Source organism: Bufo bufo, chromosome 1, assembly GCF_905171765.1.
Source record: "Bufo bufo chromosome 1, aBufBuf1.1, whole genome shotgun sequence".
NCBI classification, from domain to species: Eukaryota; Metazoa; Chordata; class Amphibia; order Anura; family Bufonidae; genus Bufo; species Bufo bufo.
Window position 1 is genome coordinate 439153254 of NC_053389.1, and position 26623 is coordinate 439179876.

The 26623-nt window shown below is 44.0% G+C and overlaps 1 protein-coding gene across 1 annotated transcript in view; it reads left to right on the forward strand.

Annotated features, from left to right (window-relative positions):
• Nucleotides 1–6392: 6392 nt before the first annotated feature.
• Nucleotides 6393–26623, forward strand: part of ANO4 (anoctamin 4) — a 364269-nt gene continuing 344038 nt past the window's right edge. The window contains 1 exon segment of the mRNA XM_040415706.1: nt 6393–6621. Within this exon segment, the coding sequence (XP_040271640.1) occupies nt 6393–6621 (229 nt within the window).

The window sequence follows — 26623 nt, forward strand, 5'->3', positions numbered from 1 at the left end:
TACATTGCAGCCCTAGATAAATGAAATATTGAGAGGAAAAGGTAGGCATTATGATCTTCTGGAAGTCTGAGTGACTCTATGACTAAATAATTGGCTTCAGAGTTTCCAAAACATGGCTGTTCTCAGCTACTTCCTAGGCACTGCTACAAGAAGAAGTTGAGGATCAGGAGCATATCTGAGTATAGCACACAGCAATAGAACTAGAAAGGTTTTCACGTTTTGCAGTTTTTATTTTTGAGTAAAGATGTACCTATACTTCAAGTTCCCTAATTTTTCCATTGCTTATAAAATCCTATCATGTTATTGACTCCAACTCGGTCAGAAACCAACACTGTTATAAATGCATTTCATGATTTTAGAACCAAGTTTATTATTATAGTTATGAAACACAGAGGGAAGCTTTTTAATGTACTTTATTGATCTAGCTTCCTCAGATTTGTGCGTCAGAAATGAGATGTTCCAGAACTGTAGCATGAAAAATTGATGTTCGTGTTTTTATTCCACTGACCCAAACTGTAGGGGTAACTGCTTTCAATTAGTTTTTTGGATCTGCTTGAATTTTAGGATTCACTAGCTTATTTATGGGTTATTTTAAGTCCTATATAAGTCAGTGGGACATTTTTTCTTCAAATTGTAGCTAAATGGTAAAGCACTGGGATTCTGAATTTGAACTCAGTCTGCTTGGAGTTTGCATGTTCTACCTGCGTTTATGTGGGTTTCCTCTGGCCACTCTGGTGTCCTCCCAAACTCCCAAAAACATAATGAGCGGTTAATTAGCCGTCTTTAAAAAAATGGCAGCCACTGACTCACCTGTTTCATGTCATGTACTTACCTGTCTGTGCTCTGGTGGCGAGCCCAGCCTCTCTGTTGCAGCACAGCTGAGGTCGTTCCATTGCTATGGCAGCCAGATCCTCTGACGGGCTGGTCGGCCGCTCCGGGAGCAGGGACACACATGCTTCCTGTAAGTGGGAGATTTAAACAGGCAGCTGCTGGTAACAGGTACCTGTGATTCTTAGCCTCACTAACCTGTATTGTAGTTTTGTATTGTCCCTGACCTTTCTCCTGACTGCTGATTATTCCTCTTGACATTATCTTCTGGCACTGACCCATCTGGTATTTGACTCTGTGTTTGTGTCTTGTGTTGGTTCTGACATCTCTCTCTGGTTTGGACTCTGGCCTGATTTTGACTTAGCTTTTGGATTCTGATCTGGTCCTGGTTTTGCCTGACTGGTTTTGACCTCTTTCTGTACGACTACTCTTTTACCCAAGTAGGTTTATGCCTCTGCACTTAGCCAAGTTAGGAACCATCGCCAAGTTGTGGGCCACCATTTATATTGTGTAGTTGTGCAGGTGGAGTACAGGACTGCACTGTTCCCTACCCTACATTAGACACCACAATGGTTACTGTTATATTAGCAGTAGGATAAAGATATATAGGAATTGTCTGTTGGATGTATCCCTATACATATGTACTGGCTACTTGATTACCCTAAAGAAACACAACAGAGTATCCCTACAATGAAACTGAGTGGAAAACCTAAAAAGGGGGCCCAATAAAGAAGTCTTATACAAAAGGTGCACCAGCCTACTGTGAGCCCTAAACTGCCTTTCCTTATGACAGTAAACATGCTTGTTTATAGTGCAGTCAGAGCATATTTTAAAGGGATTATCACAAGAATAAAAAAAAATAGAAAAATATCTAAAGTATGGGCCCTATTATTTTAACTATGTGAGTGCAAAAAAGCCTGCTCTTCAATGTAATTTTCATCCATTTAATCTTAATTTTCCTCTGCAGTTCTGGTCCTCATATGCAGAGGTGTAGATATAGAGGAAGCAGGGGAAGCGGCTGCTTTGGGGCCTGAACTCAGAAGGGGCCCACCCAGGAGGAGGACAAAATATTTAATTGTCAGGGCCCCTCAACAGTATTGAATGGAAGAAGAAGATGCCGGGCGTCGTCTCAGAGTGCGTTCTTGACTAGCCACAGGAGGTGGGTTGCACGGGAGGAGGGGGTTGCTGGGGGGGGGGGGGATAAAAAAATTATTGTGGGGAGCGATCATTTCTAATTACGCCACTACACAGTGCATTCCCGTCAGCTCTTACTAACCCAGCCCCCCAGGTGCCGAAGCTTTGTTCTCCTATTTTACTCCCCTGCATAGAAAATAGTCTCTCAAACACAGTCTCAGTTATTCCACTGTTTAGCTCTATATATATATATATATATATATATATATATATAAAAAAGGAAAAGTAGCGGCGGCACTGGAAACAAGCAATGTGGGTGCTATGTCCAGGGATATTGCTGCTTACCCCAGATGTACAGGAACGAAGAAAGGACAGCACTCCAAGTAATTTTATATATATATAAAGTATATATATATATATATATATATATATAAAAAAGGAAAAGTAGCGGCGGCACTGGAAACAAGCAATGTGGGTGCTATGTCCAGGGATATTGCTGCTTACCCCAGATGAACAGAAACGAAGAAAGGACAGCACTCCAAGTAAAAAATATACTGGTCTTTAATCACCCATGCAGATGGCAACGTTTCAGCTCCAAACAAGAGCCCAAACAAGAGCCTTTTTCAAGCAATAAACACAGTGTATGGTGGGGTATATATAGTCCAACCCCCATTACATCATGATACAATCAATCAACAATAAAATATACAATTTAAAGTGCAAAAGTGCATATACAATCTCCATATGTAAATACAATTGTGTAATACCCATAAGTAAAAGATGATATAATAATACATCAGAAATATAATATATAGTGTACATATTATGACCTACAGAGAGGTAATTGGTGATAAGGGACAGGTGTACACAATAGTGCAGGAAATAAGAATGATGATGCTGCAAAGAAAGAAAGAAAGTGTTGACATACCCAGCGCCGTCCACCGCATCAAACATGTCGCATATCGATCGAACCGGCGTTCGGAAACAGGTAGTGCGCAGACGCCAACCGCGTCCAGTCACGGCATGACGTCACCAACAATAGTTGCGGAGACACGCGCACGGACATGCGCACTACTGCCAAGAAGCTCGGTCGGCCATATTGCAAAAGGTCATTGTGTCCCACCACTGTGTATGCGCATGTCCATGCACATATGGTTGATCCCGTAGGCTTCTAGACCCAGTTACTTGAGTTTCATCGGTTTTTAAACGGTGTTGACAGGGATCTGCAATTCATGTTGGTCCATTCGGATACTGAATTGCAGTTTCTTGATACCACTGTCACATTTGGTGAGAGCGGGATACACACTCAGCTCTACACCAAACCAACTGATAAAAATAGCCTCCTCTGTTACAACAGTGGCCATCCACGCAATACACTCAAGTACTTACCCTTTTCACAATTTCTCAGGGTCAAACGAATTGTTTCTGAGCCTAACAAACTAGACTCCTCCTTAAACAACATGGCTAATAAATTTAAAAAAAGGGGGTACCCTACCAAATTATTGGATTCCCACATCAACAAGGTCCGTGATTTGGATAGAAGTAATCTTCTAAAAAGGAAGTCATCTGAAGGATCCTTGACTCGGATTCCTTTTATTTCCAAATTCACGGAACAAAGTGAAGAGATTAATTGTATTATTAAACGGCATTGGGGTATTTTGGGAGGTTGCCATAGTGAGATCCAGGAATTTAGATCTCCCCCCCTATTCACATATTGTAGGTCTAGAAGCCTACGGGATCAACTGGTTAGAGCAGATATTGGCCCTAGATCTAGGTCGGTACAGACTGCACTAACCACATTGGGCAAGGGTAGCTTTCCCTGCCTGTGCTGCACCGACTGCAAATACATGGGTAAAGGCAGTGCTTTTATTCATCCTACCACTGGAGTTCTACACCCTATTCGTTTTCACCTTACATGTAATTCCTGTTACGTGGTTTATGTTTTGATCTGTCCATGTAAGTTATTATATGTGGGTAAAACTTCAACCGATCTTAAGACGCGGCTCAACAATCACCGTTTGTCCATACGTAAAAAGAGAAAGGACCTCCCTGTTGCCAAACATTTTACAGAATTTAAACATTCTGAAAAAGATCTGAAATGTTGGGCCATTGATCATGTACCCATGCCTAGACGTGGGGGGAACAGGGTACTGATTCTTAAAAAGAGAGAGCTTCTCTGGATTTAGACTCTCAACAGTTTGAGACCGAATGGGCTTAATGTGGATTACAATCCGGGGATTTATGTTTAAATGAGTTGCTTGCCCTCTCTTGCTCTATATGTGATATGCGCCTTTTCTCTTGTGCTACATAGTGTATTTTGAACACTACTAAGCCATGTTTCTAATTCTTTCTTTTCTTTTTTTTATATTCACAGATTTGAATGATGCTGCGGAATCAAGATGTGTGACGTACCCGGTGCACATACATTGTATCCACATGTCCTCACTTGTCTATATGAGTGCCCTCATTGTGACTTGTAATTTTGGTTCGGCTAGTTTCTCATCGCATCGATTTACATTTGGTGTCAGTCCACACTGCGGTATATTGATACATGTTTGGTTTGTGGGAGATCTATGGGTGATCTGGGTGAGGATCGTGACACTTGTGTTGCGGTCTCCGCTGTTCACCCATGGATGGTGGGATCTGTGTTCTTTTGAGATACAGTGTCCTTCCTTGCCCCCCCCCCCCTTTATATACATGTTGTATAGCACGGCTTGTATTCCCGTGTTGCGCTGTCCTGTCCATATGTGCATGGACATGGGCATACACAGTGGCGGGACACAATGACCTTTTGCAATATGGCCGACCGAGCTTCTTGGCAGTAGTGCGCATGTCCGTGCGCGTGTCTCCGCAACTATTGTTGGTGACGTCATGCCGTGACTGGACGCGGTTGGCGTCTGCGCACTACCTGTTTCCGAACGCCGGTTCGATCGATATGCGACATGTTTGATGCGGTGGACGGCGCTGGGTATGTCAACACTTTCTTTCTTTCTTTGCAGCATCATCATTCTTATTTCCTGCACTATTGTGTACACCTGTCCCTTATCACCAATTACCTCTCTGTAGGTCATAATATGTACACTATATATTATATTTCTGATGTATTATTATATCATCTTTTACTTATGGGTATTATACAATTGTATTTACATATGGAGATTGTATATGCACTTTTGCACTTTAAATTGTATATTTTATTGTTGATTGATTGTATCATGATGTAATGGGGGTTGGACTATATATACCCCAGCATACACTGTGTTCATTGCTTGAAAAAGGCTCTTGTTTGGAGCTGAAACGTTGCCATCTGCATGGGTGATTAAAGACCAGTATATTTTTTACTTGGAGTGCTGTCCTTTCTTCGTTTCTATATATATATATATTTCAGTGACTGTACTGCTTTAATATGAGATTGCTGCACCAGAACTGAGAGGCAGAAGGGAGCAGGACCAGTCCTCCACTGAATGTACAGTAGGAGTAGGTGGACCAGAATAAACCTAGCAGTAGTTTATTGCATGTGTATTGCAATACTACTTTATTTGAAATGACCCATTAACTGCCTAATGATACTTTTTTCTAGTAAAACCACTGTTAAGCTACCAACTTTTGAGGGGTATGGCCACTTTGACAAGGGACAGATTTTTCTATCAGGTCACCTATTTCATGGTAGCCATTCTGCAGCATTGTAGGAATAATTTGTAAGATGTTCTAAGTGTTCTAGGTAAAAACACGGTGTGAACTGTAGACGGACAATATAATCCAGACAAATATACAGATATCTGCATGATCACTGCTATGTTGGCAATCCCTATATACAGTATATTTATCTTATTGACAATATAAAGAAAAACTATTGAATCAAATAATGTGGATATGCTTTTCTTTATTCATTTCCAGTAGACGCATGAATGCTAAACCCTTCCCACATGAAGAGTGTTAGCAAAGAACACCTCAGCCACGTGAAATAAACACCCCCCCCCCCCCTTTTTTTTGCTCTCTCCACCCAGGACTGTGTTCACCGGCTGAAGAGACAGGGAACTGATGTAGAGTTCTCTAATTACCGCTCAGCATCAGGAATCTGGATCAAATAAGACATTATTTTATCGGAGCTTTTCTGCAGTCAAGGAATCATTAGTCATAGAGAAAAGGGACATTTTGGATGCCAAGGAGAGTCTCATTGTGGGTTTTAGACTGTGAATTTCATAGTCCAGATTAATACTGTGCAAAGGCAGTAAGTAAGCGAAACGTGATCTAGTGCAGAGGGTTTATATCCTGGCAACGTGTCCTGGCACAAGACGATTTTAGACGGGTGAGGAAGAATAACAGTGTAGCATTCTGCGGACTGGAGGAGCACTTCTGATAACGAAGCCCTGTGCCACGGGGGACTTGTCCTGGTAAAGTGTCACTAGGTCAGGCAGCATGTGGCAGTCATGCAGAGATCGTACAAGAGAAAGCTAAGAGCTAAATGCAGCCCACTACATGAGTTCAGTGGAGGGGCTTTGGAGCTCAGACAATACAAGTCCATCGATACAAAGAATGCATTAGCTGATGCCGGGGATATTAATTCCAACTCTTCCTGTCCAGAGACAGCTGTGTCAATGCCTGCCAGCCCAGCAAGGACCTACAGCAGAGGCAGGGGGTCTCCCCTCACTGGATATGGTAAATGTCATTTCATTCCTCTATTTATGATGGAAAAATTGTCTCATGTTATGTTGTGTCATTTCTGCAGCAGAAGGTTTTTAGGTCATTTTAAAGAGATTGGTATTAACATCTTGGGATAACCCTCTAAGGATATAGCACTATTAAAGTGACATACTGTACATACCACTGCAGTTTGTTTTGATCACACCTATACAGCATTCTTCGTGTATGTAAATATGTGTGTTGCAAAATGAGGCAATTCGAATACAGCAATGCAATAACTAGTAAACAAGACTTCTTAAAGTTTTAACCATTTTGTAGACAAGGCTACTATAAAATCACAAACTCATTTTCTGGTATTTGACTGTTTAGTGGATTAAAGGCAGACTACCCAATCGTTTATCTACTTTCTGTGAAAATTTATTTGATCAAGTTCTATGTATACATCACTTTTGACTGGGAAGAGGCTTACTGTAGTGTATAGAGATGAGCGAATCGAAGTTGATGAAGTGGAATTCGATCCGAATTTCAGGAAAAATTTGATTTGCATCGAATCCGAATTTCCTAACGCTTCGTGGTAACGAATCGCATTTTTTCCAAAATGGCTGCTGCACGTGTGAGGACATTGAGCAAGGAACTCTGGAAATCACCCATAATGCCATGCAAGCAGCCAATCAGCAGCCGGCTATCCCTGTGATGTCACAGCTCTATAAATAGCCTCAGCCATCTTGGATTCTGCCATTTTCCAGTGTACTTAGTGCAGGGAGAGACTTCAGCAGGCGCTAGGGAGAGTGCTAGAAAAAACTTCATTGTGCCCAAAATTTTTACAAGTTCAGGGAAAGATTATTCAAGGGAAAGGATAGGGAAGAATCATTCCACAGCATTTATGTAGAACAGGGTCCAGTAGAGGAGGTTACAGCCTGGGTATTAGGAACAATCCTATTACACCTTGCTGCACTGACTGGGGATCCAAATTGCCATTATACAGCTCTGTAACTCTAGCAAACCGTTCTTTTTATCAGGGTGCAAGTGCTGTTTGATACAGCCATTAACAGGGTTTATTACAAGGAAATAGTTATACATCCTATTTGCCCTTGTGCGGTGCAGTTATATTTTCTAAAGCATTTTTTGGCTTGTACTAGCAGGAAAAAAAGGGCTTATTAGCCGTTGTGTGGTGAAGTGTGAAAATTACAGCCCTTTTTGGCGTGTATTAGTGGCACAAAAAACATTTTATTTGCCGCTCAGCTGTGCAGTTATATGTTCTGAAGCCCTTTTTGTCGTGTATTAGTGGCAAAAGAAAAATATATTTGCCGTTCAGCAGTGCAGTTATATGTTCTAAAACCTTTTGTGTCATGTATAAGTGGAAAAAAATAAGGGCCTATTTGCCGTTCAGCGGTGCAGTTATATGTTCTAAAGCCCCTTTTGTCGTGTATTAGTGCAAAAGAAAAATATATTTGCCGTTCAGCGGTGCAGTTATATGTTTTAAAGCCTTTTGTGGAGTGTATAAGTGGAAAAAAATAAGGGCCTATTTGCCATTCAGCGATGCCCTTATATGTTCTAAAGCCCTTTTTGTTGTTTATTAGTGGCAAAAGAAAAATATATTTGTCGTTCAGCGATGCAGTTATATGTTTCTAAAGCCATTTTTTGCGTGTGTTAGTGGCGCAAAAAAAGTATTTGCTGTTGTGTGGTGAAGTGAGAAAATTATAGCTCTTTTTGGTGTGTATTAGTGAAAAAAAGGGCTTATTAGCCGTTTTGTGGTGAAATGAGAAAATTGCTGACTTTTTTGGGGTGTTTTAAATTCCTATTTATTTATTTATTTAATCTAACAGTGTGTCAGACAGAGAAGTGCCAGGCCCTGCACAGGGGAGTGGCAGAGGCCTAAATGTTTCTGGCGCAGGCACAGGTCGCAGCAGAGTAATGGGGTGTGGCAGCAGGAGTCGCAGCGAGAGTTATCTAGCGTTCATGTCTTGACCAGCAACCCAGCGGTTCTTGAATGGTTGACTCGGTTATCCACTTCATCCCAAGTGACATCAGACAACCCCAGCCAAGAGTCGGTGGGTTTGTCAGACACAACCCTTAGTTGTCATGGCCCGGGAGCAGGCCCTGTGCCCTCACCTGTTCTCAACCTGCCTATGTCCTTTTATGTTCCCTCTGCCAGAGAAGTATTATATGCTGTGGGCTCAGCCCCACTATACAGTGAGGACGAGCTACTAGAGGATAGTCAGCAGCTACTGGCCAGCCAAGATGTGGAGGAGACATCCACCGCTTCCTCTGCTAGGCGGGCAAGTAGTAATGAGGAGAGTGGCATGGAAGCTGGTGTTGCGAGCGGTGAGGCACCTGACCCAGAGACCGTTGAGGAGGACATCAGTGTCGTGCAGACAGTACTCGATGATGATGATGTGGCTGATCGCTGTTGGGAGCCGGGTGAATTAGGGGCTTAATCACCATCAGGAGAAGAGGGTGACAGCTTACCCGTGAGGCAGTGGAGGAGCCAGCAAGTCCCTAGGGTGGCTGGGAGTTAGCAGGGTAGCAGCAGTGGGAGGTTGGTAGCCAAACATGCCCAGGGTAGACCACCCGCTTCGCAGGAGCCTACCTGACCGGAAAGTAGTGGTGCACGGGTTCACGGAAGCAGTGGTGGTAGCAGTCAGTCAGTGCGTAGTGTTGGGGATAAAATCACTTACTTGGCAGTGGCTCCGATGTGGTGGTCCAGCCTGCATCACCCAGTGGCACGCACCTGGTTTCAGGCAGTTAAGGCTCCACCACCTCAGCCGAAGGGAGCTGTCTGTCCTTCCCATCATCTGCTGGTCCTGATGCTCCTGCTCCCCCTCCTTCTCGTCAGTCATTCTGTCAGCAATCGATCACTGAAGCGATTGCCAAGAGATAACAGTATGCGTGCACTCATCCAATAGCGCGGAAGCAGAATGTGCTACTGTCCAAGTTGCTGGTGCTGCAGTCCCTCCCTTTCCAAGTGGTGGACTCACCACCTTTCAGAGAACTAATGGCTTGTGCCGAGCCGAGGTGGAGAGTCCCAAGACGTCATTTCTTTGCTAAAAAGGCAGTACCAGCTTTGCACACTCATGTAGAACAGAAGGTAGGCCAGTCCTTGAGCCTGTCTGCCTCCACGTTCTCAAGCCGTTGGTCCTGCGACAATGTCCGCCTCTGTCTCCTCATCCTCCACCATGTCCTCAGCCTCCACCACAGGGACAATTCACAGTGCCCCTCCAGCATACCACATGTGCAGGGCACGGCGGTGTCACGCTGTTCTGCACCTCGTTTGCCTGGGCAAACGGAGTCACGCAGGAGAGGAACTGCTCCGTGTCCTTCAGCACGAAATCGAATCCTGGCTTTCTCCGCGACAACTCAAAATCGGAAGCATGGTGACCGACAACGGGAAGAACATGGTGTCGGCGCTGCATCAAGGAGGGTTCAATCCGGTTGTCAAGTGATTCCTGAAGTTTTCCACCCATCTGAAAGACATCCTAAAAATGGGCAGGAAACTTTGCATGCACTTCAGCCACTCGTACACTACAAAGCACACCCTTCTTGAGCTGCAGCGGCAGAACGGCATCCCCCAACATAGGCTGATATGCGACGTTTCCACCCGTTGGCATTCCACCCTCCATATGTTGGACCGACTATACGAACAGAGAAAGGCCATAAACGATTTCTTGATGTTTCAAGTAAACAGGAGTACTCCTCTATGTGACTTCGATGTCAGCCAGTGGCAGCTCATGGGTGACACCTGCCATTTGCTCAGGCCCTTTGAAGAGGCCATGTTATTTGTCAGTCGCCAGGACTATGGGAGGAACAATGTCATTCCACTGCTTCATGTCCTGGAACAGATGCTGGTAAATCTGGCTGGTCAGGGTACTGGAGACGTGGCTCCTAGATCTCACGGCCACATGAGCCCTGTGGGGGCTGAACTGGAGGAGGAGGAGGACATTGAAGCACAAGCAAGGTGTAGCCAAATGGGTGTTTTTTACACACAGGTGACAGGAGAGGAGGAGCAGGAGCAGCCAGCGGAGCTACAAGGCGATGAGGAAGACGAGGCAGAGGACCCAGACACACTGTGGCAGTATGCAGTGAAGATGGAGGCAGGGAGTCCCTCCGAGTCACTTGCACAAATGGCCCGATGCATGCTCACTTGCTTGCGTAGTGACAGCCGAATTGTCACCATTCGGCAGAGGGATGACTTCTGGCTCTCCACCTTGTTGGACCCTTGCTACCGGTCCAAAATGGGGGCGTTTTTTACACCCGCTGAGAGGGAGGACAAACTGAACTACTATAGAGACATCCTATGTAGTCCGTTGGCCGCTGCCTATCTGCGCCATCATCCATCCTCTCGCAGGTCTGACCAGGGGGGCCCTCTGCGCTCACGTTCCTCTACCATGGCTGGTGTGGCAGGGTGGGGGTGTAGGAGCAGTTCCAGCTCTATCAGCAGAAACTTGAGTCTAGAGTCGCTGATGAGCAGCTTTCTTCACCCGCCTAGAGCAGCAGCTACACCTGGAGCAGGACCTGAACCGGCAGGTGGTGACATACTTGGACAGTACCCTGCCACCCCACATTGAAGATCCATTGTACTACTGGGCAGCTAAACTGGACTAGCAGAGCTTGCCCTGGAAAAGCTGTCCTGCCCGGCCAGTAGTGTGGCATCAGAGCGGGTGTTTACTGTGGCAGGGGCCATAGTTACCCAAAGAAGAACTCACCTGTCCACCCTCACTATATCACATTGCCACTCTGTGGTTTCCTGATGCTGCTGCCACCTCCACACTATGTCACCTTGCCACTCTGTGGTCTCCTGATGCTGTTGTCACCTCCACACTATGTCACCTTGCTACTCTGTGGTCTCCTGATTTTGCTGTCACCTCCACACTGTCACCTTGCCACTCTGTGGTCTCCTGATGCTGCTGCCAGCTTCCCACTCTGTCACCAGTTCACTCTGTGGTATCCTGATGCTGCTGCCACCTCCACACTATGTCACTTTGCCCCTCTGTGGCCTCCTGATGCTGATGTCACCTGCACACTATGTCACCTTGCCACTCTGTGGTCTCCTGATTTTGCTGTCACCTCCACACTGTCACCTTGCCACTCTGTGTTCTCCTGATGCTACTGCCACCTCCACAATCTGTCATTGTGCCACTCTGTGGCCTCCTGATGCTGCTACCACCTCCACACTCTGTCATTGTGCCCCTCTGAGACCTGATGCTGCCACCTCCACACTGTCACCTTGCCCCTCTGTGTTCTCCTGATGGTACTGCCACCTCCACAATCTGCCATTGTGCCACTGTGTAGCCTCCTGATGCTGCTACCACCTCCACACTCTGTCATTGTGCCGCTCTGAGACCTGATGCTGCCACCTCCACACTGTCACCTTGCCACTCTGTGTTCTCCTGATGCTACTGCCACCTCCACAATCTGCCATTGTGCCACTGTGTAGCCTCCTGATGCTGCCGCCACCTCCACACTGTCATTGTGCCACTCTGTGGCCTCCTCCTGATGCTGCCCTACCTCCACACTGTCATTGTGCCACTCTGTAGCCTCCTCCTGATGCTGCCGCCACCTCCAGACTCTGTCATTGGGCCACTCTGTGGTCTCCTCATGCTGCTTCCACCTCACCACTATGTCATAGGGCCACTCTGTGGACTACTCATGCTGTTCCCACCCTCCCCACTTTATGACTGGGCCACTATTTTGCCTTTCGGCATGGCTGACATCGTCATTTATTTGACCCTTCTTCTGATCTGTCAGAAGGAAGGAAAAATGAGACGCACAACGGATCCTGTCTGTATAGCAGCTGTAAGGCCTGTATGGTCCCATCAGAATTGGCTTATGATTTGGTAGCCAAAAGCAGGAGTGGGTACAAAACACATAAGATATGCAAATATTCCATTCACTTGTCATCTCTGTTTTTGATCAACTGCTGTTTTTTTGGCATTAGCAATACCGATGGATTACTGACCAAATGCTGATCAAGTGAAGGCGGATGCTCAACAGACAGGATCCTTTTTTTGGGGGTTGACGGATCAGAGGAAGGGCAAAATAATCAGTGACGTCAACACAAACTTACTGCTGACACCCTATCCAGACTGTCGGGGGGCCCTACTTGTATAAGCGTTTAACAGAACAGGTTCTGTAGACATCTATGTGGAATCAGCTGACGACAGTGTAAAAGGAGTGCTCTTCTTCTAGGCGCTAACATCGACCTGTAAGGCTGAGTTCATACTTGCGTTATTTGGTCAGTTTTGGCCCCATGACTGCCCAAATAAGTGAAGTGTGCAGTATTTCTAAGAGCGACACCTGTCATCTGCATGTCATACTGACTCACAGAATTATTTCACTACCAAAGCAGACTCCCTATGCGTGTTACTGCAAGGCACAGTGTTCTACACCACTATACAGGCTCTCTGCAGCCAGGAAATAGCCGTTTTTAACGCTATTCGCCACGAATAAATTCGGATCGAACCAAATTTTTTCGAAAAATTCGGTGAACCGGACAAATCAAATTTTTGAAAAATTCACTCATCTCTAGTAGTGTACTTCAATTGGTTTTCTGGCAAAAAAAAAGTAACAATGTTCCTCTTGTATACATTTGTATTTGCTTTATTTATTGTTTATTATAGAGACACTATTTAAAAATAATCATATGCTGTACTTTTATAGGTCTACTTATACTTTGCTTTTATACTTTACTTTTATATATTGTATTAAAATACTAGGTCCATATGATTATATCCCCATTAGATCCCTATCACTATCATATACCAGACATGAGTAAACATATTCTGCTATTATTCATGATTATATGGGTTATGTAGATCAGGACAGACATTAAAAATATACTGCAGCTTATAACAATACTTGAGCTTGAATCTGACATTGTAGTATAGGCTGTCTCTGTAACTTGCTTATCTGCAAATTTTGAAGCTCACAGGGCATTTATGATATGATAATTTCTGACAAGTCATCCTTAGGTTTCTAATATGGGATTTACAAGTTACTGCTCTATAAAGGGGTTGATCTACACTGTTTTTAACCACTTTCCGTCCGCCTATAGGATATAAACGTCCTATAGGTGGATCTCTATTTCTGAACGCACGTTTTAAAACGTCCGTTCAGAAAGTGCAGCTGCACGCTAATCGTGCAGCTGCTGATCGGGTTGCCTGCTGTCAGTGACAGCAGGGCAACCCAGAGAGAAGGCAGGGACAGTGCCCAGGTGTCCCTGCCTTCTGGATCGCTGCATACACAGCGCTCACCGAGCGCTGTGTATGCAGAGCAGGAAGCGCTATGCGCTTCCTGTTCCGTCCCGGCGGTCATGTGACCGCCGTGACCGGAGAGTGCAGGGGCTGTGTGAGGTCTTTCACAGACCTCGATCAGCCCTGCTCTGAGGCTGTACAGCGCAGAATTATGCTGTACAGCCTCTCTGGGGGGTGCATTTCTTCTGTAACTGGGGCCACTATGTCAGCCCCAGTTACAGGAGAAATAAACAGTGAAAAAAAAAAGAAAAAGTGAAGTAAATGTCCCCCAGAGGTCTTGTATGACCTTATGGGGGACGAAAAGTGTAAAATAAAAAAAAATAAAGGGTTGAAAAAATAAAATAAAAAAAAGTTTCACATGTAAAAAAAAAAAAGTCCCCAAGTAAGGAATAAAAAAAAAATGTTAAAAATAGAAAAAATAAAATAAAATAGACATATTTGGTATTGCCGCGTCCGTAAAAACCAGCTCTATAAAAATATCACATGACACCATAACAAAAAAAAAACAAAAAAAAAAAAAAACTGTCAAAACAAGCAATTTTTGGCACCTTACATCACAAAAGGTGCAGCACCAAGTGATCAAAAACGCGTATGTCCCACAAAATGGTACCAATAAAACCGGCACCTCATCCCGCAAAAAATGAGCCCCTACATAAGAAAATCTCTCAAAAAATAAAAAAATATAGCTCTTAGAACATGGAGACACTAAAACATCATTTTTTTGGTTTCAAAAATGCTATTATTGTGTTAAAGTGAAACAAATAAAAAAAGTATACATATTAGGTATTGCCGCGTCCGTAAAAACCAGCTCTATAAAAATATCACATGAGCTAACCCCTCAGGTGAACACCGTAAAAAAAAAAAAAAAAAACTGTGTCAAAACAAGCAATTTTTGTCACCTTCCATCACAAAAGGTGCAACACCAAGTGATCAAAAACGCGTATGTCCCACAAAATGGTACCAATAAAACCGTCACCTCATCCCGCAAAAAATGAGCCCCTACATAAGAAAATCTCTCAAAAAAAAAAAAAACTATAGCTCTCAGAACATGGACACATTAAAACATAATTTTTTTGTTTCAAATTATTGTGTAAAACTTTAATAAATGAGAAAAAGTATACATATTAGGTATCTCCACGTCCGTAACAATCCGCTCTATAAAAATGTCACTTGACTGAACCCCTCAGGTGAACGCTGTAAAAATAAATAAATAGAAACTGTGCTAAAACAACCAATTTTTTGGTCACCTTGCCCCATAAAGTGTTATAATGAATGATCAAAAAATCATATGTACCCAAAAATAGTACTAATAAAACTGGCACCTTATCCCCTAGTTTCCAAAATGGGGTCACTTCTTGGGAGTTTCTACTGTAAGGGTGCATCAGGGGGCTTCAAATGGGACATGGCATCTAAAAACCATGTGGAGTTCCTTTTCTTCTGCGCCCTGCCGTGTGCCCATACAGCAGTTTATGACCACATGTGGGGTGTTTCTGTAAACCGCAGAATCTGGGTAATAAATATTGAGTTTTGTTTGGCTGTTAACCATCGATGTGTTAAAGAAAAAATTGGATTAAAATGGAAAATCTGCCAAAAAAGTGAAATTAAAAAATTTGATCTCCATTTTCCTTTAATTCTTGTGGAACGCCTAAAGGGTTAACAAAGTTTGTAAAATCGGTTTTGAATACCTTGAGGGGTGTAGTTTCTACAATGGGGTCATTTATGGGGGTATCCACTATGTAGGCCCCACAAAGTGACTTCAGACCTGAACTGGTCCTTAAAAAGTGGGTTTTGGCAATTTTCTTAAAAATTTGAAGAATTGCTTCTAAACTTCTAAGCCTTCTAACGTCCTAAAAAAATAAAAAGACATTTCCAAAATGATGCCAACATAAAGTATACATATGGGGAATGTTAAGTAATAAATATTATGAGGTATCACTTTCTGTTTTAAAAGCAGAGAAATAGAAATTTAGAAAATTGCTAATTTTTCAAATTTTTGGGTAAATTTGGGATTTTTTCATAAATAAAGGTGAAATATTTTGACTCAAATTTATGACTATCATGAAGTACAATGTGTCACGAGAAAACAATCTCTGAATGACTTGGATAAATAAAGGCGTTCCAAAGTTATTACCACATAAAGTGAGATGTCAGTTTTGCAAAATTAGGCCTGGTCAGGAAGGGGGCAAATAGCCCAGATGGCAAGTGGTTAATATCCCTGGTAATCCTTGACAATTTACATAAAAACGTAATAATCATGATCTGCTAAGCTGGTGTCACTTTGTTTGTTGATCTTTGTTTTCCTGTGCTCGGGTATCTAGCATCTGTATGTTCTGCCATTATGTTTGAGTCTACTCATACCTCCCAACTTTTGAAAAACACAAAGAGGGACAATATGTGCAGCAATTTTTTCATACTGGGCCATGACTCTAACTTCGCCCAAAACATAACTATACACACCCAGTCCCATTAAAGGGGTTTTCTGGGAATTATATAAAATGGCCGCCAGGAACCTGTCCTAGAATGTGAACAGGACTGGTTGCCTCCACTTGCAGAGCTGGTTACGGTGATGAGGACTCACTACACACTACACTCTGGCACTTGCATATACTACACATTGGTGAGCTTTCCTGTCAGGCTGCTCAGCCATGATGGCATATCATAGGCAGGATGGCATAATTACCGCGTAGTAGTGAGGCCCTGCCCCCCCAAGACAGCTCTGTAATGAGTAGCAACCAGTCCTGCTCACATTCTAGGACAGGGTATCTGTCCCTATTTTATGCTATCTTGGGATAAAGTAGCAACCTGGTAACAGCTTCTTTTTAAAGGGGTTCTGCGGGAATGATTCAAAATGGCCGCGAGCAACCTGTCCTAGAATGTAAGCAGGACTGGTTACCTCCACTGCAGAGCTGCCTTAGGGGGGTGAGGGGGCGGTGCCTTACCCCTACACACTGCACTGCTGTACAGTAGATGATAATGATCCTGCCTATGATATGTCATCATGGCTGAGCCTGACAGGAACTCTCACAAATGTGCAGCATGTGCAAGTGCCCGAGCATAGTGTGTAGTGTGGTCTCAGCTCTGCAAGTGAGGGAACTAGTCCTGCTTTCATTCTAGGACAGATTGCTTGTGGCCATTTTAAATCATTCCCAGAGAAACCCTGTGATTTCAAAATGTTATAAAGTTTGGCTCAAAATTTTGAAATAATAAACTTTGCAATACACTTTCCTTTGGCCTTTGCTGCCACTGTTTTCCCTCTGTGAGTACTAATAGGACGTCCATAGTGATTACTTTTTAGGTTTATTTCTTATTGTCAATTGTAGTAAACTGTTATAGTGTGCAATGCTCCTATAATGTCTGCCATGCCTATAAAACAGCTTGGTATGCTTAGGACAGAACAGCTGCCACTGTAGTTTCATGAAGGCTTAAAGGAAATCTCCAGTCCACACTATTTACACATTCCAATTCCAAAAATCAATGGAGTTTATCAATTTTAGCTCAAAAATGAAAAATAGCCATCTTTGTTTCTACTGTTATCCATCCATCCTTGCTTAGGCGACATCTGATGACAATCAAGGTTATGCAATGGCAAACTGCTGGTCACAGCACTTATGTTCCGCCAATAGTTGTTTAATCGATGTGGCCAATGACTAACTGTCATGGTCACCTGACATGTTAGTAGGAGCATCATGCTGAGGGACAACAGGAGAGGCAGGGGTTGTACAAAACAAACAGCACGGAACTAGAGAAGAATAAGTTAAAAGGGTCTTCCAGCACTTACGTATCGATGACATACACTTAGGTCACTAATATCAGATCAATAGAGATCAGCCGTTTTCACAAGCTCTGGCTCCATAACCAGGCATGAAAAGTATACAGCTCTGTACAGTCGTGGCCAAAAGTTTTGAGAATTACATAAATATTGGAAATTGGAAAAGTTGCTGCTTATGTTTTTATAATAGCAATTTGCATATACTCCAGAATGTTCTGAAGAGTGATCAGATGAATTGCATAGTCCTTCTTTGCCAGGAAAATTTACTTAATCCCCAAAAAACCTTTCCACTGCATTTCATTGCTGTCATTAAAGGACCTGCTGAGATAATTTCAGTAATCGTCTTGTTAACTCAGGTGAGAATGTTGACGAGCACAAGGCTGGAGATCATTATGTCAGGCTGATTGGGTTAAAATGGCAGACTTGACATGTTAAAAGGAGGGTGATGCTTGAAATCATTGTTAACCATGGTGACCTGCAAAGAAACGTGTGCAGCCATCATTGCGTTGCATAAAAATGGCTTCACAGGCAAGGATATTGTGGCTACTAAGATTGCACCTCAATCAACAATTTATAGGATCATCAAGAACTTCAAGGAAAGAGGTTCAATTCTTGTTAAGAAGGCTTCAGGGCGTCCAAGAAAGTCCAGCAAGCGCCAGGATCGTCTCCTAAAGAGGATTCAGCTGTGGGATCGGAGTGCCACCAGTGCAGAGCTTGCTCAGGAATGGCAGCAGGCAGGTGTGAGTGCAGGTGTGAGTGCATCTGCACGCACAGTGAGGCGAAGGCTTTTGGAAGATGGCCTGGTGTCAAGAAGGGCAGCAAAGAAGCCACTTCTCTCCAAAAAAAACATCAGGGACAGATTGATCTTCTGCAGAAAGTTTGGTGAATGGACTGCTGAGGACTGGGGCAAAGTCAAATTGTCCGATGAAGCCTCTTTCCGATTGTTTGGGGCATCTGGAAAAAGGCTTGTCCGGAAAAGAAAAGGTGAGCGCTACCATCAGTCCTGTGTCATGCCAACAGTAAAGCATCCTGAGACCATTCATGTGTGGGGTTGCTTCTCATCCAAGGGAGTGGGCTCACTCACAATTTTGCCCAAAAACACAGCCATGAATAAAGAATGGTACCAAAACACCCTCCAACAGCAACTTCTTCCAACAGTCCAACAACATTTTGGTGAAGAACAATGCATTTTCCAGCATGATGGAGCACCGTGCCATAAGGCAAAAGTGATAACTAAGTGGCTTGGGGACCAAAACGTTGACATTTCGGGTCCATGGCCTGGAAACTCCCCAGATCTTAATCCCATTGAGAACTTGTGGTCAATCCTCAAGAGGCGGGTGGACAAACAAAAACCCACTAATTCTGACAAACTCCAAGAAGTGATTATGAAAGAATGGGTTGCTATCAGTCAGGAATTGGCCCAGAAGTTGATTGAGAGCATGCCCAGTCGAATTGAAGAGGTCCTGAAAAAGAAGGGCCAACACTGCAAATACTGACTCTTTGCATAAATGTCATGTAATTGTCGATAAAAGCCTTTGAAACGTATGAAGTGCGTGTAATTATATTTCACTACATCACAGAAACAACTGAAACAAAGATCAAAAAACAGTTTAGCAGCAAACTTTGTGAAAACTAATATTTTTGTCATTCTCCAATACTTTTGGCTACGACTGTACACTGTTTAGTGGCCGTTCCTGGTTACTTCAGTGCTGCTCCCATTCAGTGCCGCAGTAATCCGGCATGGCCAGTACATACTGGACAGCGCTATATTGTTCTGGTGCCTGGTCTGGTTCCAGAACTTGTGAAAACAGCTGATCAGCAGGGGTGCCAGAAATTGGACTCCGACCGATCTGATACTGATGACCTCTCATAAGGATAGGTCATCAATAAGTCCCAGAAATCCCCTTTATGGTACGTTTACTAAAAAACATGTTATTTTAAATGTATTATTACAGTAATGTATTTTATATTTCTCAATTTTGGCCACAAATTAATACATGAATACCTGAGGAGCACAAATGAAGTGTCCAAATACATATTCAAAAGATGTTAACAGAATATGAAGTTTCACTTGAATTCATGAATGGCTTAAACTCATTACCAGATACCATGTGGACCATCTTAAAGCCCTTTTACATGGGCAGATGTTTGGGCCAATTTTTGGGAATGAGTGCTCATACAAGCCTGCATTCCCAGCCTGAGGGGGCCAAAAGACCCTTCTGCTGCATAAGGAGACACCAGTATTATAGAAAGTTCATTCTGGTCAAGTTACACCTCTGGCTGGAGGGAAGGGGTAAGGTCAAGAATTTGGCATGGGGAGGAGTGCCATTTCAATTTTTGCCTCAGGCAGCATGAAGGCTACAGTATGTGCTTCCCTGTCCCTGGCCACAAAGCATTGAGGGAAGGGGGGCCCAAGCTAAACTCTTGCACCAGGGCCCATGAGCCTTTAGCTATGCCCCTGGGCTGGTACGATCGTTTATGCAGCACAAAATATTGTTTATTGGCGGCACATTGCTGCCGACAAATGAAGGGCCCTTTTATGTGGAGGAATGTTCATTTCCAATCAGTATCCACTCATAAGCTGCAATGATCGCTACTGTATTGGGGGGAATTAGTTGTGACTACAATCCTTCATTTCCATGCAGTTTTATTGTCATCAGCAAATACTTGTTTACGCAAGGCAATGTGCTGCCAACAAAAAAGAACTTTTGATTTCACATGACAAAAAGCGTTTGCCCATTTGTCGGATGATTGGTCATTTACACAGGCCAATTATCAGCCACAAATGCTTTATACCAATGAGTGTTCTGATAATTGGCCTGATGTATGGCCCATGTAAAATACCATTCTTGGTAGCACTTTTTGCAGTATGCATTTTCAATACTGTAGACATATGCATTTTAGCAGCAGTTTTCAAGAGATGAGTCATAATCAGTTGGTTTTAAAACCCTCAGCATCACCACATAGGAAAAACATTACACACTGGACATTTAAGTTAATGGACTGCCTATGTAATGCTCATACTGTCAGGTCCTTCACAGAGAAAGAGATGCTCTTTCCTGCTGCTCTTCGTCCTGGCTAAAAGATGGTGGCCCTCTGTTTATTGATAACCTCTCCTCATGATAGACCATCAATATCAGATTGGTTGGGGTCTGACATCCGGTATCTCTTAAGATCAACTGTTGGAAGGGGACACAGTGCTTAGTCAAGCACTGCAACCTCTTCCTTGGACTATAATGGGACATCCATTGGTCACAAGACCTTTTCAAGTGAATGGAACTGAGCTGCAATACCAAGCAAAGCCTCTATACAATCTATGGTGCTGTGCTTGGTATCAGGGTCAGACTGGTCCATCAGAGTATTAAAGGATCCTCTGGTGGGCCCAGTCTCTGAAGCCATAGTATGCCCCAAAAGTCCAACAGAAAAATCCCATTTGGAGCTCTTTGAAGCTAAACATTTGCCGCTATGGTCTATGGGTCTGATTTATCATTTAGTTTCACAAGTTTCAAACTACGTGTTTGCGAATTTTATAAATGACACTTGTGCAAAAAAATTTCCCCAAGTAGAGTTTCAATGTCAACTCCGCCACTTTCCTGAAAAGTTGGTGTGGCGAGGGTTGGGAGGTGAAGTCCCAGTGGGCCTGCCACATATATAATCATTTACACCAGTTTTATGTCATAAAAGAACACTGAAATCTACGCCAGCCAGAGCCTAGTATAGATACCAGTATACATGCACAGACTGGTAGGCACAGTCTATGGCAGCGCACGGAATTATCATAGATCCGCATTGGCACCGGTCCATGATAAATCAGACCTTTGTCTTTGATTCAAAATCTCTTTCAAGACTTTCTTGATGATATAGGGGTTGGCCCTTGAGAATAACTTCCTCCGGTGTTTGTCTGAGTGCTAGTCCCTTCAAACAGCTGATCAACAAGCATACCAAAAGTTGATGATTTATCCTAAGGATAGATTATCAATATTTAAGTCTCAGAAAACCCCTTAAATTTTTTCTCTAATAGGGTATTAAAAATAGGTTTTGTAAGCTATATAACCCCTTTAACCTAAAAATTCTAACATATGATAATACATTTTAGCATACCCTAAAATATTTTAAAGTGAACCCCCTAGGGCTCCTCTTTATTGACAGGATTACGCAATGACTAAACCAGAAATCAGCTTCCAATACAAGTTATCAAACAATTAAACTTTCCATATACATTTTTCTATCATCACTGTCCCTACAATATCTTACCATTGCTTGTCATAGTTGCTAACCTTGTGGTTTTTAGCATGCTTATATATTTTACATGTTTGTGATATAAATAAATCAACCTTCATACATTAGATATTTTTTTCTGACAGTACATTATGAAAAATATTCTCTTTCCTCTTTCCAAGGCCAATAAGATAATGGGTTGCATCAAAAGATTCCTGTGATTAGAACATAGTCCTGCCACTTTACAAATCACTAGTCAGACCACACATGGAGTACTGTGTACAGTTCTGGGCTCCTGTGAACAAGGCAGACATAGCAGAGCTAGATAGGGTACAGAGGAGGGCAACTAAAGTAATAACTGGAATGGGTGGACTACATTACCCTGAAAGATTTATTCACTTTAGAAAAAAGACGACTAAAGGGTGATCTAATAACTATATATAAATATAACAGGGGTCAGTACAGAGATCTCTCCCATTATCTATGTATCCCCGTGACTGTGACGAGGGGACATCCTCTGCGTCTGGAGGAAAGAAGGTTTGTACACAAACATAGAAGAGGATTCTTTACGGTAAGAGCAGTGAGACTATGGAACTCTCTGCCTGAGGAGGTGGTGATGGTGAATTTACTACAAGAGAGGGGTTGTGTCACAGTCGTTACCTCTGGCTGTGACCTTCTGTCTATGCTCTTGCTGCAGCTCAGTTTCTGTGTGCTATTTGTGGTTCTGTATGGGTTAACTCCCCTGTGTTCCTATTAGGAGTTAATCCTCTGTCTGCTCCATGGGTGTGGTCTCTCTGCTGCACCCATGGAACCTGTAAATAAGGCTGAGGTTTCCTCAGTTCTGGGTCAGCTCTCTTGGTGTGTGTTGTCTTGTCCTGCTCCTGGTTTGTACTCTCTCTCCCATGCTGCTGACCCATGGGATCCGTGTCTGTCTGTCTGTGCTCTGTGGGTTTCCCTACTTGTTCATTAACGTCGTCTGTCTGTTATCTGTTCTGCCTGTTATGTTTTAGTTACTTTGTGTTTATTCTGATGTCTGTGTTCAGCAAGCCTTTGTAGCAGAGAGGCATGACAAGGCCATGCAGTTTACTACTGGTGGAGCAAGTCCTTCTCTGCTCATTGCCACTCCTGCTCCCTTGTGTGAACTCCTGCTCGTATTATTAGTTCCCCTGTTTTGTATTCATATGTCTGTGTTCAGCAAGCCTTTGCAGCAGAGTGGCATGACAAGGCCATGCAGTTTACTACTGGTGGAGCAAGTCCTTCTCTGCTCATTGCCACTCCTGCTCCCTTGCATGAACTCCTGCTTGTGTTATTATTTGCCCTGTTTTGTATTTACCTGTCTGTTATGTTTGCCTATGTGCCGTCAGTACCTTCTGGTACCTGTTGTCCATTCGCTCCTGCTGTCACTGTCTAGTTCACGCTCCAGAGTGGACCCTGGCAACTTCCTGCGGCAAAGTCTAACCCTCACCATCTAGGGCTCTAGTGAATACCAGGAGTTGCTTAGTCACGCCCCTCTGGAGTATTACTAGACAGTGGCGCAGTGGGGGTTTTCTCCCACTGTGCTGACGGTACATAGAGCTCATGTTTTCTCTGTGCTGCCTTTCATGTTTTTGTTTGTGCAATAAACTCTTATGTGTCTATACCTGATTTCCGTTTATTGCTTGACGACGCGGTGGTCTCTCCTGGGACCTCCAACTCGTGACGGGTTGTTGATCAAGGGAGTTATTCTGATTGCCTGATTGGAGGAAGGATTTTTTCCCCCCTAAAATGAGGAAAATTGGCTTCTACCTCACAGTTTTTTTTTACCTTCCTCTGGATCAACTTGCTGGATAACAGGCTGAACTGGATGGACAGGTGTCTTTTTTCAGCCTTAGGCCTCATGCACACGAACGTTTTTTTTCACGGTCCGCAAAAACAGGGTCCGTAGGTCCGTGATCCGTGACCGTTTTTTCGTCCGTGGGTCTTCCTTGATTTTTGGCGGATCCACGGACATGAAAAAAAAGTCATTTTGGTGTCCGCCTGGCCGTGCGGAGCCAAACGGATCCGTCCTGAATTACAATGCAAGTCAATGGGGACGGATCCGTTTGACGTTGACACAATATGGTGCCATTTCAAACGGATCCGTCCCCATTGACTTTCAATGTAAAGTCCGGAGTCCCTTTTATACCATCAGATCGGAGTTTTCTCCAATCCGATGGTATATTTTAACTTGAAGCGTCCCCATCACCATGGGAACGCCTCTATGTTAGAATATACTGTCGGATATGAGTTAGATCGTGAAACCTCATTTCCGACAGTATATTCTAACACAGAGGCGTTCCCATGGTGATGGGGACGCTTCTAGTTAGAATATACTACAAACTGTGTACATGACTGCCCCCTGCTGCCTAGCAGCATCCGATCTCTTACAGGGGGCCGTGATCAGCACAATTAACCCCTCAGGTACCGCACCTGAAGGGGTTAATTGTACTATCATATCCCCCTGTAAGAGATCAGGGCTGCCAGGCAGCAGGGGGCAGACCCCCCCCCCCCCCTCCCCAGTTTGAATATCATTGGTGGCCAGTGCGGCCCCCCCCCCCTTCCTCCATTGTAATAATTCGTTGGTGGCACAGTGTGCGCCCCCCCCCCTTCCTCCCTCTATTGTAATAAATCGTTGGTGGCAATCATTGGCCCCCCTCCCTCTATAGCATTAACAACATTGGTGGCCAGTGTGCGGCCTCCCATCTTGCGCCCCCCCCCCCCCCCCCCGATCATTGGTGGCAGCGGGTTACTAGCAATAGTACAAGATTCATACTTACCTGGGAGCTGTGATGTTCGTGTCCGGCCGGGAGCTCCTCCTACTGGTAAGTGACGGTTCATTTAGCAATGCGCCGCACAGACCTGTCACTGTCACTTACCAGTAGGTGGAGCTCCCGGCCGGACACGAACATCGCAGCAGCAGGTAAGTATTAATCTTCTACTATTGCACTATTGCTAAGTAACCATGGCAACGAGGACTGTAGTAGCGTCCTGGTTGCCATGGTTACCGATCGGAGCCCCAGCGATTAAACTGGGACTCCGATCGGAACTCCGCTGCCACCAATGATGATGGGGGGCAGGGGGGGGGGGAGATGGGAGGCTGCACACTGGCCACCAACGTTGTTAATGCTATAGAGGGGGGGGGGGGCAATGGGGGGCGCACACTGTGCCACCAACGAATTATTACAATAGAGGGAGGAAGGGGGGGGGGTGCACACTGTGCCACCAACGAATTATTACAATAGAGGGAGGGAGGGGGCGCACACTGTGCCACCAACGAATTATTACAATAGAGGGGGGGGGGGGGGCCGCACTGGCCACCAATGATATTCAAACTGGGGAGGGGGGGAGGGTCTGCCCCCTGCTGCCTGGCAGCCCTGATCTCTTACAGGGGGATATGATAGTACAATTAACCCTTTCAGGTGCCGCACCTGAAGGGGTTAATTGTGCTGATCACGGCCCCCTGTAAGAGATCGGGTGCTGCCAGGCAGCAGGGGGCAGTCTTGTACACAGTTTGTAGTGTATTCTAACTAGAAGCGTCCCCATCACCATGGGAACGCTTCTGTGTTAGAATATACTGTCGGTTCTGAGTTTTCACGAAGTGAAAACTCAGCTTTGAAAAAGCTTTATGCAGACGGATCTTCGGATCCGTCTGTATAAAAACTAAACTACGGCCACGGATCACGGACACGGATGCCAATCTTGTGTGCATCCGTGTTCTTTCACGGACCCATTGACTTGAATGGGTCCGTGAACCGTTGGCCGTGAAAAAAATAGGACAGGTCATATTTTTTTCACGGCCAGGAAACACGGATCACGGATGCGGCTGCAAAACGGTGCATTTTCCGATTTTTCCACGGACCCATTGAAAGTCAATGGGTCCGCGAAAAAAAACGGAAAACGGCACAACGGCCACGGGTGCACACAACGGTCGTGTGCATGAGGCCTTATAAACTATGTTACTATGCTATTGTATTTTCCTGTAAGATGGTATGGGGTAGGTGGGAGTAGAGAGAGGGTCTGGAAGAAGTTTTGCTTTTGTTTGTTTTTTGTTCTCTATATAAAACTCAATGACAATTATCTGATTAAAAATATATTTTAAATTTCACTGATGGAGGAACTCTCTACCTTTTTAAATAATTTCCTTACGAATACATATTATAAGCATCAAGAGGGAGAAATTCAGGTAACAGTGGGCAGTAGGAGTACAAGCTGATTATAGTGAGGGCAGCAGGGGAATTCGATTTGCTGCTGCTGACTACCAATTCATAACCAAACGCTTGCATTTTATAAGGTAGCATTTAAGGTAGATATATATTAGGGTACTGCATGCATTTCTGTGAAGATTTCAGTGCATATTCCACAACGAAGTCTGCTCTCCATTGTTTCAAAGGGGATCTAAATTGGCATTTATATGGACAGATGAAAGCAATCATTTCTTGATCTTGATTCTGCATGGAAACCATGGCAGAATGGGACTAATCCACATGCGGAGCCATGGCAGAATGGGACTAATCCACATGCGGAGCCATGGCAGTTGTTCTTGCATATCTGCAGCACAGATCTGATGGTCAGCCTCTGATTTCTACAATGGATTCCAATTTTAATTGTGTCTTTTATCAGATATAAGTACTGGCTTGTGGACAAAATAATAAGGAACTATATACAGTATTATAAAGTTACGGTCCCCATATACATTATTGTATTGAGAATGACCGGTTCTACCAACAGGTTAATGGGTATTGGGGTAGGGGAATCCTGTCTC